Source organism: Amblyomma maculatum, chromosome 1 (assembly GCF_055883805.1).
Source record: "Amblyomma maculatum isolate TAMU_Amacu chromosome 1, ASM5588380v1, whole genome shotgun sequence".
NCBI classification, from domain to species: Eukaryota; Metazoa; Arthropoda; class Arachnida; order Ixodida; family Ixodidae; genus Amblyomma; species Amblyomma maculatum.
Genome location: NC_139344.1, coordinates 286,398,021 through 286,416,788, shown reverse-complemented (window position 1 = coordinate 286,416,788; position 18,768 = coordinate 286,398,021). Strand labels below are relative to the sequence as shown.

At 45.1% G+C, this 18,768-nt stretch overlaps 1 protein-coding gene across 4 annotated transcripts in view; it reads left to right on the top strand.

The window, feature by feature from the left end:
* Positions 1-18,768, top strand: part of LOC146206743 (transcription elongation regulator 1-like) — a 294,887-nt gene that overhangs the window by 125,758 nt on the left and 150,361 nt on the right. For all 4 annotated transcript variants that reach the window (XM_084591554.1, XM_084591557.1, XM_084591555.1 and 1 more), the window contains exon 9: positions 11,505-11,763. In XM_084591554.1, the coding sequence (XP_084447680.1) occupies positions 11,505-11,763 (259 nt within the window). The remainder of the gene's footprint in view (positions 1-11,504; positions 11,764-18,768) is intronic.

Here is an 18,768-nt window from a genome sequence, read left to right as displayed (position 1 = left end):
GTTCCCGCGTGATGTGCGCCAAGCCGCCCAGACGCAGCGGTGCGTGGTTCGAATTATCCGTTTGCGGAACTAACTCGCGTTCGAATTAATGGGCTTTTTTATACACAGATCTCTATAGAGTTTGGCCGGACCAAGTAGTCTAGTTCAAATTATCCAAAAATTCGAATTATCGAGGTTCGAATTGACGAGCTTTCACTGTATTTGTAGTGGCGAGGGAGTGTGTTCTGGACATTCCAAATTCCGCGCATTGTAAACAGTGTACCATGCCTCAATTCATATCATCTGGATTCTTATCACTGAGATTCTACTGAGTGAAAATTTGGCTTTACAAATTACGAACTTTGCGCTCTCGATGTTTAGTTTATATTATAAATTATGAACTTTGCGCTCTCGGTGTTAGGCAGAATACCTAAAATATTAGCTCGCTTCACAACCTACCCATTGGCTACAACCTCACAGCTCAAACATCAGATCACTTGGGTTCCGGGGCACTCTGGATTGGAAGGTAATGAGGTCGCGGATAGGCTAGCTCGAGGTCACACAAACCGAGCGGCCACCAATCCCGATCTCACAACCAGCATTCCTGTCCCAGCGACTTACGGCGCGCGACTTAAGTACCTACGGGAACAACGTAGGATTTATGCCCCTCCACACAAGGGTCTAAATGCACAAGAAATGCGGGAATGGAGACAGCTCCAAACCAACACTTACCCCAACCTACATCAATACAACATAATGTTCCCAGAACACTACACAGACATATGCCCTTGGTGCAATGACCAGCCCACCGCCTACCACGTCACATGGGGGTGCACAGGCCCCAAACCTCCACACATAAACATGCACCATTCGGAGGCGCAGTGGGAGGCCACTCTGCAATGCTATGATCTAGAGACCCAGCGTAGGCTGGTAACTCAGGCAAGAGCGGCAGCCCAGACCACTGGGGTCTTGAAATGAAGACTCCACTCACTGCCCCCCCCCCCCCCCCCCCCCTTTTTTTTCTTTTTTCCTTTCTCTTTTCTTTTTCTTTTTGAAATAGTTTTCTCTCTCTCTCTCTCTCTCTCTCTCTCGGTGTTTAGTTTATATGTCGATAATAGGGAGTTATAGTCATAGCATAACGTGATCTGCTACTGTAATCTACATCTGCACGCCGTCCATGTGCACTCGCTAGCATGGTCCGATAGGGTGGATGTGGCTACCCGTGTGTGCGCTCTGATTGGTGCCGACACGGCAGTCGTACGTGCCGCCGGGAAGCATGTAACTCGACGATCACCGCATGTGCTGTGGTGCCCCGCAGAAATTGATCATGCTAAGCTGTAACCACTATAACTGTCCAGTTAGAATATTTCGGCCAGTCATGCTTTCGTCCTGTCTATGCCACTTCACTACATACCGTATTTGCACGATTCTAATGCACACCTTTTTTTCCCGAAAATAAGCGTTCAAAAATACATGCGCGTTACAATCGGACTGCAAACGCAAAAAAAACTCCAAACCGGAACCTACATCTCAAAAACCGAAATGAAGCAGCTCAATGAACGATAGCAAGCTGCATTGCCATCGGTATCAGCAAGCCGTTTTGAGCTGGATCTATCCTTGAGTGGATCCAGCGTTTCGATAGCCATTTTTTGCAAACGCTCCGTTTCGTTGGTGTACACAGAAGCTGCGTTGGATTCGTGCATTCACCCATAGCACAGTGACAAGATGGAAAGGCAACAGCGCTTTCATTACGAGGCGTCGTTTAAGCGGAAAGTAATCCTGTTAGCAGAAAAAGAGGGGAGCCGGGCAGCGTCCCGTACATTAGATGTCTCGCAGACATGTGTTCGCGATGACCATTTGTGGTCGGTGGACAGTGAAAAAGAGCTGTCTTCAGACTCTGACGGCGAGTAGACTATGATGTTTCCATCTTGTGGTTGTGTTCGTGTGTTCCGATTTGTGTTCTTGAGTTAGATTAAATGTTTTAGGCAACTTTCAGACGCTTGCTGACTGCGTCTATTCAGTGTGCGCGGTAGAATCGGCGCAAAGTTATTTTTGTGGTTTCCGGGCCTTAAATATTACTGCGCGTTACAATCGGGGGCGCGTTAGAATCGTGCAAATACGGTACTCTGGTGCAACTGCAGGTCATGCTCATATCGTGAATGAATGCACGTGCCGCACAAAGCAATAACATTCACTTAGCATGTTTAACGAGTACAGTTGAACCTCAATATAATGAAGTCCTACTTGCAGCCGAAAATTTCTTTAAATCATGAATTTCGTTTCATCGAGGTTCCCATGTGTTATAGCTACCCAAATAAAGTAACAGGTTAGTGCAACACTGCTAGTAGATGGGAACTTGTAAATTATGAATTCAAGAAATAAGCAAGGAATTCTAGCAATGATTAGTGCTAATAAGGGTACTGGATGTTATTTTGTATATCAGAAAGATAATTGGTGATAGCAAATGGACGCGAAAACATAATTTTTCTTAACGTCAGGAGAGCGAGCACATTGCCCGCACCAGCGCGGCTACCTTTGCACGACAATCTTTTGTTCAGGCCTCACATGCGCGTACCGTATTTACACGCGCAATGAGCTTGCTTCCCACTTTTGCCACTGATAAGTTAAAACAAAAAAAAAGCCCATCGTTAGCGCCTCCCTTCGTTGCGGGATGCCATCTTAGTGCTCGCTGTCTCTGTGCTCAGGGCTTGCTCGGCTGGTCGGGTTGCTCAGTACCTCCTCTTTCTCAGACAACGATTTCGGTGGACACCATCTGCTGCCACAAAATGATTGAAGCATGTGTAGCAGCAAACACCTTTTGAAGCGAACAATGCTAAAAGCCGGCGTCATGATCGCGGCTGACCGCATGCGTTCTTTGATGACTGTTGGGTAGAAGGATGGACGACTGTCATAAAAAAAAAGTGTCTACTTTTTCCCGCGTATGGAACCCTGCCCTCAAACTGATGCCAACGTTGGGCAAATGCAAAATGCAGTGTGTCTCGGCAAAAGTTTTAGTTCTCATCCTATTGTGAAGGTGGCTGCTGATACATGCATGCGATGTGCGAGGACTTCGTTAAAATATCCTTTATATAAAAAATAATTCAAGAACACCAAAAGTGTATATTCTGGATGCTGTTAGTCAAAGTTCTGAATTTTTGCAAAAAGATGTGGAAGAGATAGCGATAATTCAGATAGATATCCCCATTCTGCACACTTTGAAGCAGCTGTGTACAAAATTTCATCCTAATCCGACAATTATAAGTACTTGAAAGTTTGTGCACAATATGCTAAAAATACTGAAAACTGCAAATGGAGAAAAACACATCTGAAGGTTTGAAACGCTTGTATTCTTAAAAAAACATGACACAAGCACATGAAAGTTTTTCGCAAAATATAAATATGTGTCTCAAACACAGCCATGTTGTTAGAATTTTCCTGCCCCATACATTGGCCCCTCCCGTTCTTTGCGGATGGAGTCCGTCAAACATGCTTTCTTCACCGTGCTGCGGCAGCGCGCTTGGGCTTCGGCTGTTTGGCGGTCACGTTTTCAGCCGCAGCTCTCATGGCCACAGCATGAACTTTTTTCCCCAGTCGCTGCAAAGGTTTTATGATGCAACGGCGTTGACAAGAAATCAATTATTTTCTTGTGCCTTGTGCAGCAAACACGTCCACGCACTACATTACACCACTACAGCACATACATCTTCCACTTTGCGCAGCACCTCATTGGGTTTGGGATTGCACTGAGCGATGAATGTCCATGTGCAAAAAAACATGAGAGTTCGAGTTCGAAGTTTGAAAATCTTGTCTTGGTCTTTCATAATGGTCACGGCGGTTGACGGGGCAATGCTAGCTGTCTGGATAGGCCGATTCACTTTTTCCTTGTGGCGATTTTTTGCAGTGAAAGCTGCGTTCCTCTCTTCTTGGCACTTCGCTGGCTGCAATTATCGCCAGATCTCGCACAAACTTTGCAATAAGATAATCTGTAACAAAAAAAAAAAGTACTGTGCTGTATGTGTGAATAGCACGAACGACTGATCGGCAATTGACACACAACACAAGAAGAAAAAAGGCAGGCAGCTAGACCTGCTGGCTACTGCGTAATATATCGCAGCTTTGTGATGTTGCTAGGAGCTGGCACTAGATATGCTGATGATGATAGCTACTGCTCACGGACTATACACACAGAAACGACTGTTTCTCTTTCACGCGAGTGTTGCGAGCTGGTTTGCTGTTAATTTTAGCCGAATTCGTAATACTGATGTTCCTAGACTGTAGAAGAAAAAACGCATACATTATTCTGAAATATACGAAATTGTGAAATAGTTTTACATTGAAAACATAGGAAATCTGCTGGGAATTCATTAATTTTAAAATTTTGGTAATGTGGTGTTCATAGTAATGAGATTTCATTGTACAGTGATAATACAGTGTTACGCCTCAAGAGGAGACACCAGTCGTTGTCGTGCAACTTTCAGTGCCAAATTAAAAGGATAAAACTTCGTTTCTTCAATCTTGTAGCACCTGATCTATACCATGGGAGGCAAGATCTTTTCATTTCCACCATAATCTCATTACATATTTTGGTTGGGGTTCTGTTCTTTTTGTAAAGTTGGCGACGTCTTGTTTTGCGTCTGCCTTCAGGCATTTTCGTCTGCAGCCCTGCTTTCACTACAAACAGCTTTGTTGCTGATACTATGATGCCGCTTGAACCATTCAAGCCACCCTGGCCTCATACTTAATAACTGAATGTTAGCTGCCTAGTGAGACGTTTTCGCTTGCCTCTGTGGGGGCTTCTCTGGTGCTCTTTTCCCGCTGGGTCCAAGTTCCGTCGATAATCTTTCTTGATAATCCAAACTTTCTGGCAATACCTGCCTGCTTTGGGATGAAATTGATGCCCGCAATGATTGCTAACTTCTTCATGACTTTGAGTCTACTACAGCACAGAAGTGGCTGGCTTCTATAATCTGGCCACCTTGACACAAGCACTGAGAATTCTACTGCATTCCACCTTACTGATCAGTCAGATGGTAATGTGATGAAAACCTAGGTAGCGACAGTGGCAGCGATGATAAGCTTCATTCGTGGCGATTGCAGAGTGTTGTTGCGGTGTGACTTGCCACTGAGCTATTAATTCGCAGCTGTGGAAAAGGTTACGTGTTTTGCAACACTGCACAACATAAAGGTGGTTGTCCAAGTCTGATTTGAAGTAGTGTTTTTACTTAGTGCTGTGCTTCAGTTTTTAAGCTGTGGTGTTGAATTCTTGGTGCTCTGTGAAAGGTGAGTGGATTATAGCAGCCGGCCATTTCTGCCTGATTAGACTGGATAACCACAATTCTGAAATTGTTGCCCTGTGCAGCTTTGTGCATAGAGACGTCCAGGTTGCGGCATGAACTCCACCGGATGGCTCTCAAAATACACTGCTTCTTCAAAGGCCACCATGTTATGAGGCTAGTGCATATGCATTACCAGCTTTTCTGAAAGGTGTGAAACTTTGTGTGCAGCGTTTATTTAGTGCTACAAGCAAATCGCTTCGAAATTGTCCCTGAACTGTCACACAGTGAAACGCTGCTGAGTGATGAAATGCTGCATTTCTTGTACAGCCAACTATGGTTGCCTCATTTGATTGCCATGAAATGATGGCATCAGAAATGACGAACTGGTTGGGCATTTCTGAAACGCACTTTGATACCTAGAATTTCACCAAAGCCACGCTATGATGTATTCTGTGGGGGTCAAGTCATGTGATCATTGAAACATGCAGCATTCTGAGTGGTGGAACTGCTGTGCCAATTGCGCCAAACTGTGTCAAATCAAAAATCCTGCTACATGCTGCTACAAAATCGATGTTTTGCCTACTTCTGCGCCACGCCTTCTTCTGCGCCAAGTCGCTGAGTAACTCTGCCGACAGCGAAACCGAACTGTCGCGAAACCAAAACTGACATCTGGTGGCAACACTGTGCATGGTGGAAGAATATTTTTGCAGGTCCTGTGCGGACAATCACGTGACACAAAATTGACGTTTGTCTATGTCACTTCTGTGTCTCCTGCGTATTCTTTTTTTTTTTTTTTTTTCGATCTACTGGGAGGGAGTGAGAGGGTGCTGCAAGATATGTCTCAGGTCCAACGAGCGGGAAAGGTGAAAGGAGGGGCTGGCAGTCTGGTGGTCTGGCTGTCGAAGGGTTCAAGCATGTTCGAACGCGTGACGGCTTCGAGCTGCCTTGGGCGCTCGCTTAATTTGTGTGCGTGCGTGCGCGCGGGTGTATGTGTGTGTGTGTGCAAAGTATGTGCGACCAGGCTGGCCAACGCAGACGGCGCGGTTTCAAATGATTGACGGTTTGGAACTGCCCTCGGCAAAGCGCAGCTGGAGCAGTATATACTCTTGCTTCCTTTTCTTTTTTCGTATGGCCTGAGTAGCAGTTTAGGGAGCGCTAAGGATTTGACTGCTATTGTGCGCGCGCACTGGACTCTGTTGGCTGCTTTTGTACCTTAAGGGGAGATGCTCCTCGAAGATACTTTTTTCTTAATATTCAACCTATGATTATGAAACTTATATCATTGATAAGGATTTTAATGAAGATTCCAAATATGGTCTTAGTTTTTATGTAGCATGCATAGTTTTTGTGTAATAGAGTCTTCAAAAGTAAAATATAGGGCTTTTTGTGCACACTTTTTTGAGGATTAAATTTATGTTTAGAGTAGCTTGCAATAGCTCATTTTGCATCTCAGGTTTAGTAGTATGAGCAAAACTACTTGAAATTTGATTACAATATCCTGTATTTGCAAAAAAATTCACTAACATCAAAAGTGTACATTCTGGGTGCTGCTAGTCAACATTTTGAATTTTTGCCAAAAAATGTAGAAGAGATATTGACAATCCAGATAGATATGCCCATTCTGCATACTTTGAAGAAGCTGTGTGCAAAATTTTATCCAAATCTGAGAATTCTACGCACTTGAAAGTTTGTGCACAAAATGTAAAAAATGCTGAAAATTAGAATTGGAGAAAAACGCATCTGAAAGTTTGAAACACCTGCATTCTTGAAAAACATGACACAAGCACATGAAATTTATTCACAAAATACAAAAATAAAAAATACAAAAATATGAAACTGCAGGAGATGCTGTCGGAGAGAAGAAGGCTTACTCTTCCTCTCCAAGCAGACGGCAATGGCGGGCGCTCCCGCGTTATCGAGAGGCAGACGCGCGAAAGTTGACAATGTGCGCGAAAAATTGCAGTTTCTCGAGTCACCTTGGCTCAATAAAATGGATTTTTTATTAACTTCGCGTTCGAATTTTGCCTTGATTTTTGGGGGGATTGTAGCTGAATGCCCAAAGATAATTTTGCAGTAAAAAACCGAAAATTGAAAAATGTCGCGAAAAACTCGCTTTTTCGACGTGCATCTCCCCTTAAGTTCAACCCCTTATGTGGAACATCTTGTATAATTTCACAGCTTAATTCCAAACATCAACGTTTACGCTCCCTTTAGAAGATTATCTCAGTCTTGTCAGTTATTTCTTTTCCACCACTACAAAACCGCATGTGTGTGGGCGTACATGTGTGCAAATAACTCATGCGCAGGTACTTAATATATTTGCAGCCCCGCATACGGTCAGTAAGTACCCTTGGACGTTTTCATTACAATGAGGAAAGCATACGCACAATCCCTGCAGTGCGCTGCGAAGAAGCAGACTTACAACTCCGAGTCCTTGCGTCAATTTTATTAACTAGCCACCCCGCCAAACCACCGGAAGAAAAAGAACGAAAGCAAAGAATGCGAACGCACGGAATCGGCGCTCACTCGACATCTCCGTGCATCGCGCCTTTTGACTGAGCAGCAGATTATTTTCCCCTCTCTCGAGGGGAAAATAATCTCCACCCAGGACCTACAAAAATATTCATCCCCCTTTCCCTCCAACGAGCACGGGTTTTGAAGGAAAAAGGCACCTCGACTTTACCCTGATGTACAGAATAAGGACACCAAGAAAAGAGATCAGAATCAGGAACATACAGGAAGAAATCAGGCTGACCAGGAATATGAGCACCAATGCTGAGCTGCTTTTTTTAAAAGGGTCAAGTCTAAAAAATTTGCAGACGTTGAGAGTGGACAAGCCCTTCTGAAAAATAGACAGGAAAGGCTCGCAGCGGCACTGTCCAAGCTGGAGTCATCTAGGCAAAGAGAAGAAATAGTGCCTTAATGTTGCAGTTTTTAGAAGCAGCAGTTTAGAATTTCTAGAGAGAGATTTTATTTTCAGAAAGCTAGATACTCTATTTTCAAGGTTACAGTGTTTATAGCGTGGTTGCATATCTCGTTATGCCTTCCCTCTGAATGAAAACGGCTTTGTTGTTAGCAAAACTTCCTGTTTGCTTAATGTGAGGCTTTTTAAAGAAAGAACAGCATATTAGACTGCATTTGAGGTTGAAGCTTGTTTTTGCATGGCTACGGTCGTTATAAACATCTGAGCAATTGGGTTCCAGAAATAAAATAAGCCTCAAGATTTGAAATTTTGCTACAAAACATTGTTTTTTATGCTACAAAAGCTCGAATATTTGCCACAAAACGCCATTCTTCCTGCTACAAAACTTGAAATTTCTGCTACAAACTGCGATTTCTTCTGCTAAAAAAGCTGCTACAAGAAGCCAGTTCCACCTCTGCATTCTGTTCAGCAAGCAATCTTGATAGTTTTTTTAGAAAAGCCAGTGTGAAGCATGGTACAGCAAAATCAGATAATGACCTTATTGAGCAGAACTTGGCCACAGGTCGTCGTGTGCACTTATGACAGCAAGCCTACAAAATGAAACCACGGGATCGCCATGTGGTCATGTGGCTGTGAATTAGTGACTACATGTCAAGTTGATGATTGCCGAGAAGAAAAAGTCATCCCAGTGAAATGGATTGAACTGACAACCACAGTGTTACGCTCACTTTTTTCATAAGCTGTTTTTTTTCTTTTAACTTTAGTGTTGCAGGGAGTCACCCCAATTAGACTCATCTGCATTTTGTCACAGTAAGTGGTAGTCAAAATTAGCACTCCTCAAGCCTGAACTGCTTGCTGAGGACTTCGCAACTCTGACGTGCTCCCACCTTCAGGTGGGATGAAAAACGGATGTCTTGAATGGCCTTATCTTCGTGGATAGTACTAAGTAGTTTCAGCTTGGCTTTTATAAACTTTGCACTGTTTGTGCCAGCCCTCTATGATGGCAGCAATCACCTGCGCATCAACCTGCCAACAGAGCATAGCTGCGCCTTTTTTCGGATGCTCATTGCTTCTGTCCTGCTGCAGGTCTTGTAGTGTGCACCAATCAAGTGCATTGTGCAGTGAAGCCTCCTCACACATAATGCAGGCTGCTTGGGATGATGCACCGTGAAGGATGTCGGGAAGTCCATTTTCAAGCAGTTCTGCTTTTGCTGTCCTGACTCTAATAACAGTCAAAATGACTGTTATTTATAGGTTTCTGACAAACTTTTTTGCTGCAAATGATATGAGAGGTAAAAACAAGCAAGATACGAACCAATGATGGACATAAAATGCATATTCGAAAAACATTTCTTTTAAAACAAATACTCAGGGGGGATATTTAAAAAAAGAAGTCCAGGAAGCACAAAATTGGTTGGATGAAAATAAACACTTTGAATTTACGAGATAATAACTGTTGCAAAAATTTTTTAAAAGAAATTCTAGAACATTTTCACAAAATGTTTCAAATCTTTCTTCAACTAAGATTGCTTTAGAGAACGCCGGAAAAAATTACAGAAGCAAAAAGTACAGGCATGCTATCATTCGTGACAAACTCTTTATATGAAAATTAGAAACAAAACACTATGAAAGCAAATAAAAGATGCAGACATTTTAGTTTACCAAAACTTTATTCACAAAGCATTCAATAGCTGCACTGCCGTTAATGCGTCATGGGCGAGCTTTGATGTATAGACGGGCTTCGTTGAACTGTGTCAGTATGTTAAATTCGCACCAACTAGCCCAAATGGTTGCTGAACCACCGTGTTTTGTGGATACTTCACTGCATGGTCCTCAGAATCACTGTGGTGAAGCATCCTCAAATAGCGGAAGCACAGTTGTCCGAAAAATCGAGGAAGGAGTCGCATTAATGCACCTGACATTTCTGGTGCTTCAATGACTTAGCTCTATGGAGCACATCAGGGTGCCACAAAAGGTCTCACTGCACGGCTGAAAAATCTTTGAATCGAAATTCTGTGAATGTAATGCATACTTGTTGATGTTCACGAATATGGCGTTTAGAGCTACTACGGTGAAAAACAGTTTGAAAAAGTTCACTGCTTTGTAGCATCCAGAAGGCCTGCTATGTCAGTCTAAGGCTGATGCGCAGAGTAATACACCTTCCTTGCAATGGCAGAAGAATGTCCCCATTTGCTGCCGAGGCACTAAAATGGGAAAAATATAAATCGTGACATATTTTCATGGAGTGAATGAGCTGCAAGGAAAAACAAACAAATGATAGGCAGAAACATATGCGCACGCAGCCGCCACCGTTTAAGGCTGTTGTTGTGGAGTTTCAATATTGTAATCAAAATCTGATGATGCGGCATAGTCTTCTGAGCTGGCGCTGCTGATAGCATCCAACAACTCTGCTCCGGAGGCAACAAATTTTCCTGAAACGGTCTTCTTGTGAGCGAACGCTGTTCCCGAGGTTTATGCCATGTTGGGAGTGTACCGTGCCGCAGCCTGAACTTCAGAGGCATTTGAAAAGTAGCCGTCATGCGTAACAAATTATAAAGCACGCCGACAATAAAAGTATAGTGTCTGAAGTACAAACTAAATATCTGAGTAAGTCCTTTATGGCGCTGGTGGCTTGATATTTTATTTTCGAGTTTTTCGGTCACCGGTGATCGGATCACAGTGGAGTGATGACGAAAGAGTTAAGCGTTGATTGAAATGCAAAAAATAGTCATTCTAGCTCTTTTCTAATCTAAAAAGCAGGAGACGATTTGCCAGTCTTTTGTCAAATGAATGTATCGTAATACAAGTGGGTGTTATTTTTCGAGACTATTCAATATAATGAATTTCTGATAATTTGTGTGGGCTTCAGTTCAAACCTTTTACAGTACTCAGTAGATAACTCTGTAGCTACGTTTTTAATATTCTTGTGTCCCTTTGGCTAAATGTATGAAGTGACATAGCATGAAGAAAGTACTGATGCCATTTGAAACACTTTGCTAGCTGCAGGAATGCAGAATAAATATGGCTTTGAGAAGTATGGGTTTACTGTACCATTTTCAAGGCAACTCACACTTGGTTTCTGTTCTGCATTGTCCTTTGGAGTCTTCACATGAAAGTGCACAAAATCGAAAATTGGCACCTTAATTTTTGTGATATCCAGGTTTAATTGTAATGACAGTATATGGGAGCACTGCTAAGAAAAGTTGTTGGGGAAGGTAGTGTAGGACAAAGCTGATATGTAGTAATGGCAGATATTCTCTCAGTGTCTGTGAGGGTTTGAAATGCATAATTTATCTTCATGCTCGCACTTCCTATTTTTGCACTAGGGCATCGAGGGGGGACAACAGAGTGCTGCTCCTGTGAAGCGACCACCTGCAAAGCCGCAAGACAAGACAAAGCCCGTGTCAAGCACGCCTGTTCCGGGCACACCGTGGTGCGTTGTATGGACTGGAGATGGCCGTGTGTTCTTTTTCAACCCAAGTACGCGTACTTCCGTGTGGGAGCGACCAGCAGAGTTGAAGAAGCGGACCGATGTTGACAAAATGGTCCAGACGCCACCTGTTCAACCTGATGGGAAGGGACAAGGTAAACATCTCTCTTAGACTTTGTCGTAGTGCTCCTTGGCCCATGCATGAGGCTTTTGATGCTGACATGAATCGTGTGAAATAGCCACTGTAGACAAATTGAAACCATGGTGACATTTGCATTCACCAGAAACAGAGCATTTGTATATAGGGTGTGTAGCAGCCTGGAAGTGTCTTCGAAATTTCGACCACTTGGAGGAATTAGGGAATGCCTTCAAAAAGTCAAGGAAAATGGCCAACTGAAGCTAACGTGGATTGCAATGCTACAATGAGAGGCCAGCAACTGGTCCGTGCATGTCAGCATGAAGTCTTTTTGATTTGCACATGTATAAAACTTGGTATCCTTGTCCACGTTCGTTTTGTTTAAAAATAATACATGGCATGAAGGAAAAATTTTCTCTCAGCGAATTTGCTGAAGAAAATCACATAAAGTGCTGAAGAAGACCTGAATTATGTGCTACATTGCTTCTTTTCTTAGTTACGAAAATTTGGCGTGCCTATTTGTGACTTTTTTTATTTTTTACCTAGCTTCCATGGCAGTTGTTGTGAGTCCATTGAACCATTCCGTGTCTGCCAGCCCTCTCGATTTGCTCGGAGACTGTTGCTTTTGCACTAAATTCTGCAATTTACGACCTCTGCCCCCGATAAGTGGCCTCTGCCCATGCAAGAATGATTTTTGTCAAAGGGGGACGCAGGTCTTTGGAACCGAAACATTACGAAAAAATAGATTTTTCAATTTTGTCCTAGTTGGATGCATTAGAGCACTGCACAGGCTGTAATTGTCGGCCCGGGCCCAGCTGTCTTTTGTGTTGCCCGCCCGGGCCCAGCCCGGCCCGAAAAAAGAATTCATGAGCTAAGCGAGGTTCAGATGCAGATGTTATTGTTATTTCTAATTTTCATGAAAAGAGTCTCTCCTTTTTATAACCGTGACGTGAAACTCTTCATTCCTAGTTCTGGTGGGGATGGTTATTGTTTCTGTGTCTGAAGAAAGCACAATGGCTTGGATTCCACGGATACAAATTTTCCAAAATTAATGTTATCAAATAACGTGGTTTTAGTTCTGATACTTTGGGTGCAAATTTTTAAAGAATATGTAAAACAACTTCTGAGTTCAAAATCTGTTCACTGCTAGAGGTCACGCAATCAAAGAAGCCAACGAAGCCTCTAGTGATGAATAGGTGTCGCCTTCCGAAGGTTCAGAAGGGTGACTTGGCATTCGTAGGAATACAGTCTAACCCGGATATATCGAATTTACGAGATGTCCCCTTGAAAATCCCATGTGAAAGTATAGGAAAGCCGCGTGATAGTCGAGCCCACTTATTACGGCCCCACTTAAGACGAACTTTCGCTTATAACGAACGAGACCGGAGCGACCGCCAAAATATACATTACTTCAATGGCACAAGATCGCACGTATAACGAACGTCCATGAGCGCTGCCGATCGGTTACAGCGAACGGACGGCGTAAACCCGGCGCCCCGAGCTGAGATAACGATGGGCTCCCATCCCTTTTGGTCTGTTTTCGCAATCCTCCTCGCAAGCGAGCTACCCTTTGCTCGCCGACGCGCGCTGCCTACGAGTGTCGGCGCGTGGTGTGGCCTCCAAGGCCACGCTGCCGCCCCTCCTCGCAACTCCGCTCCCCTCTCCTCTCGCTATTCCCTCGTCTTCGCCTGTCTCCACGGCGCCGGCCGCCGGCATAGTCTTCGAAGTTTCATCGTTTCGTTTCCTGGCTGTTCCATTGAGCGGCCGTGCCAGGGGCGCGGGGCGCCAGGAGGCAGGCCTCTCCATACGATAGCGGTTGTACTGTTTGCACGGGCGGACTGAATGCGCAGCGGCGCGCGCGCGCCGCTGCATTCAGTACGGCGGTGACGGTTCGTGGCCTCTCGGAGGCCATGGGCGGTTGAAAGCAACTACGGTAGGAGCCAACAGGTGGCAGCACTGACACTCAGGGATGCCTCTCATTGGTCTCCCCGCTGCATACCATGCCCCGCTGTGTGTCCGTTCTGTTCTGTTCCGTTCCATTCCTTAGGCACTTCCTCGCTTGCCTCGCGTGATTGTCGCACGTGCGCACGTGCTCCGTCAGTTGCGGCGCTTTGTTGTCATTTTCGTGTGTGTGGTGTGAGCGCTTCGTCTGTCGGGCCTGATTCGTATAATTCAGGATGGCGGACGGGAATTGCCTGCCTCCAGCGGTCACGAAACGAAAAGCACTGGACATGGCAACGAAGCGAGCAATTGTGACGGAACTGTCTCAAGGTGCTAAAAATTGCGAGCTGGTGAAGAAGTACAACGTGTCGAAATCAACCACTTCGACAATTCTGAAGAATAAGGAAAAGATCGCCACCTCCGACGCCAACACAGCGGGCAGAAAGCGCCTGCGGAAGGCCACCTATGCGGACGTTGAGGATGCGCTGCTGAAGTGGTTCGTCGACGCACGGGCTCGCAACATTCCGATAAGTGGACCAATGATGCTGGGCAAAGCCAAAGACTTCGCATTCCTACTAGATTTTCCCGAATTCTGCCCAGGCAATGGCTGGCTACATCGGTTCAAAGTGCGGCATGGGATTGTTTTTAAATCGATTGTCGGTGAGGCGCGTTCGGTAAGTGACCAGGACGTTGCCAATTGGCTTGCAATGAACCGAGCCATTATTGCAAGCTACGCGGAGCAGGATGTGTATAACGCAGATGAAACTGCAATATTTTATCAGTTGCTTCCAGACAAGACGCACACCATGAAAGGGGAGTCATGCGCTGGCGGTAAACACAGTAAAGTGCGCGTTACAGTTCTGTGCACTAATATGAATGGCAGCGACCGGCGCATGCCGTTTGTAATTGGAAAATCCAAGAAGCCACATTGCTTTCGGAACCATGTACCCGTGTGCTACAGGCACAATACTAAGTCCTGGATGACACGGGATTGATTCGCAGAGTGGCTGGGCGAGTTTGACCGCGACATGCAGAGGCAAAGCAGGCGCGTGCTGCTGTTGCTCGACAATTGCTCAGCGCACCACGTGCAAACGTCTCTGACGGCAGTGACTGTACTTTTCCTGCCGCCCAATACCACTTCTAAAGTGCAGCCTCTTGATTTGGGCATAATACGCTCCTTTAAGGCATCATATAGGCGCCGCATTGTGCAGCGCTTGCTCATCGCCGTTGACCGTCCGGCCGCTAACTTGCCGCTCCGAGTTTCATTGTATTCAGCCCTTGAGATGGTGAAGGCGGCCTGGGCGGAGGTGACGACCGCTTGCGTGCGAAACTGTTTCCGCAAGGCCGGCTTCGTCGACGCAGTACCGGACGTCGGGCCTGATGCCTCCGATGATGATGATTCCGGCGGCGATTTGTGGCAGCGCGTCGTCGACTCCGACATGGGAGGCCCTGGCATTGGTTGGCAGGATTTTATTTCTGCGGATGAAGACGCGGATATTGCGGAACCGTGCACGGACGAAGGCATCGTTTCTGAAGTGCGGGCCGAGAGCGACGCGGAAGAATTAGATGAAGATGAAACGTCTGAGCCAGCACCCGTAAGCACATCTGTAGCAATGGGCTATATAGAGGGCCTCAGACAACTTGTCTATGCCAAGGGACTCGGTGAAGAGCACGCTAGTGCTTTAAATAAACTGGAGACCACCCTCATCGCATCTGCACTGCAGAAACAGACGAGCATCACAGACGTTTTTGCTAAGAAATAAATTTCGTGTTTTGACCGCCAACTTTTTTTTTCTTCTCTTTTTTAGTTTGTGGTCCAGTTACTACGAACTTCGGGATATAACGAACGGACGCCGCGTGACGCTCAGGTTTGTTATAAGCGGGCTCGACTGTATATCGAACTCAATTTTACCGGTCATTTGACATATCGAACTTCGCACCACGCACTGGAAAGTTCAGAAGGGTGATTTGGCATTCGAAGGAATACAGTCGAACCCGGATATAACGAATTTTGGTTATATCGAATTTACAAAATGTCCCCTTGAAAATCCCATGTGAAAGTATAGGAAAGCTGCGTCATATATCGAACTCAATTTTACCGGTCATTTGACATATCGAACTTTGCACCATGCACTGGAAAGTGTGCCTTCCCCAAAGACGATCGCATCACCCTCGGCCGTTTGCCGTGTGACGTTTTCAAGCCACGCACGGAAGGAACAGTTCGGCGACGGTTCGTGTAGGGCAGCGCCACACCCATTTCCCAAAGGCGCGCGTATCTGCGATTATCGTTTCCCGCGCACCAGCACGTGACATTTGCAAGCCATGTGCGTGAATGAACCAGAGAGAACCGGTGGGAATGAGAGTGAAAAACGCAACGTGTGCCATTATTTTGCTGAGCTATCTTTCTCCTTCCTCTCTCCCGGCTTTCGTTCACCGTAGTACGCGCTACGCATGCACCAAGCCAGCTCAGCTCGTTTTCAGACAGAATATCGGACGCTTTCTCCAGCGTGTGTTGCGAACCCTCTGCGCACGGCGGCTGACGTGGCTATGGCGCTTGTGGACATTAAGAAGCGGCAGGTCTCTCTCTCTTTTTTCTTTGCGAAAGTCGTTCATTCTTATCGTTGGGCTGTACGTGCGGCATAGTGCAAGATATGGCGGCTGCAGACGTTGAGAAGCAAGGTTTTTTTGTTTTTTGCGGGAGGAGTTTATCCTTGCTTGTATGAATCAACGAAAGCACACGGTAAGCTGCGATCATGACACCGGCTTTTAGCATTTTTCCCTTCAATCAGCATTTGCAGCTATCACACTTTCCAATGATTTTGTGCCAGTGTACTATGCCCGCCCCAAGCGTGGCATGATAAATCTAACCAGGCTTGTGCAACCAAGCCATCACGGGCACTCTGCCAAGTTCGCTCACCGCCACCGCAGGAGCTATCAAAAGATAAACACGCGGTGACGTTATCGCTGCCCAGCATCTTGGCACACTGCCAAGAAATGAGCTGTGGATGAGACGACAAAACGGAGTGGCACGCGCCATCGACATGCAAGCGAAAACTCTCGCGATTTCTGCTGCGGCGACAGAGATACCTTGTTTTGAGCTATTGCGGTGGCTCGAGCGGTGAGAGGGACACAGTTCCGACAAGTTGGAAATTTTTCGCTCTATCGCTGCCGCTCGTCGCTGAGATTGCTCAATCACTTGCATGTGAGCGAGCTGGCCTTAACGCTTTTTTTTTTTTTTTTCAAAATTTTCGGGGGCAAAAGTAGAGGGTGGGTTCATTATGCGAGTGGGTTTATTTCGCAACAAATACGGTATCGTTTTCGCATCATAAGTGCCGTCACAAGCCGATTTTGTATATCGAATTATCGATATGTCGAAATATTTCGCGATCATCTTCGAGTTCGATATATCCGGGTTCGACTGTATGACAAGTCAGGCAGTCTTGATGTTGAACGAAGAGTGAAGATATATTTACAGATTATATACACAAACAACTGAATTTACAACTAGGTGGCCTCACAAAGAGCTGTCATCGCCCTAGCAAAAGGGTACATCACAAGCACAAAACACATCTCACACAGAGATCCACTTAACTCGCACAGAGGAAAGCTTACATGCCAAGCACGGAGTCGCCAGCTGTGCTCGACTGGACAGAACTCCTCAACCGGGTCTGATGGCCGCTTTTTCATGGCAACGACAAACAAAGACATGACGGCGATCGCTTCACATGATCCGCCTCAAATTTGCGCAGCAAATCAAACCCGTTGATTAATAAGACCCAATCCCGGTGGGTTGGCCATAATCTCAGACCCAGGTCCTTAATTCTTTAAAATAAAAATGCAGCATGCATGCTGTACGCAAATTTACGCAGCAAATCAAACTCGTTGATTAATAAAACCCAACCCCAGTGGGTTGGCCATAATCTCAGACCCAGGTCCTTAATTCATTAAAATAAAAATGCAGCATGCATGCTTCACGCTGTTGCGGTTGCAGCTTCTTGAGTGTACATTTGTGGTCAGCTAGGCTGCCTGTGTGTGGTGCACAGTGTAAAGTTAAATTCTTGAGGGCTTGAAGTCATGCTGTCCAAGAAGATATATCTCCAGAAGTTTTTTTCAGTCTTATGCTTTTGAATTTTCGTGCTTAATGACATAGAGAAAATGCGAAAATTTTGCATTTTGCAGTTGCGGATGCAACATCACCAAAGATGATTTGCAACTGGAACTGAATTCCGCTCAATAATATGGAATGCAATCTTCCAACATCTGTTGCTAGTGAAGGGCCGTCAGTCTGGACCATCCACAGTGCTATTTCAATGCTACCACACAGATTGATGCCGCTAATATGACATGTAAATACTGCAAAGCATCTGTATAGCTGTAGATCGGTTGAAATTTCATTAAGAAACTGATATGAGCATGCCTGTGCGTCCCACAACAGTCACACAATGAGCATATGGTGATGACCATGCTCTTCAGCTGGCTATTTCAAACACATTAATTACGCGGCCGTTCCATCAATTAAGACACTCCCATAGGTGCGTTGTGCGCAGTAAAAATAAAAAGTTCTTCTTGAGAAGCACGCACAATAACTGAATCCTGCTTAGAGCCATAGAGCGAACAAACTTGCCATAGCGTCCCTGATACAGCGTTTGTTGGGCTCTTATTGGCTTCTAATAAAGAATAATGTGCTATTGTAAGTAACTCCCCCCCCCCCCCACACACACACACACACTCTGGATTTAAAAAAAAAAAAAAAATGGGTCGACTTGCAGTCGTGTAAATACAGTACTGCATGCTCTCAAGTTGCACCTAAGTGCTGATATTTCTGCTACAAAATGATTACATTTCTGCTAAATAGGTGCTGCAGAATTCAAATTTTCAAGACAGCAATAGCTGCTCATATTTTCCTGCTCCAAAATCTGTTTTGGCTGTCCCATCCTTGTGACGTGCTTTTGTCAATTTTCATTCCCTATAAGAGGCTTCTTATTATCTTGTAAACCTAACCATGCTTACACGTTGCTGATGTTGAATAGTTGCTGATGTTGAATAGTTTGCCAATATGGTATGTCCAAGGGCATTGTACTAA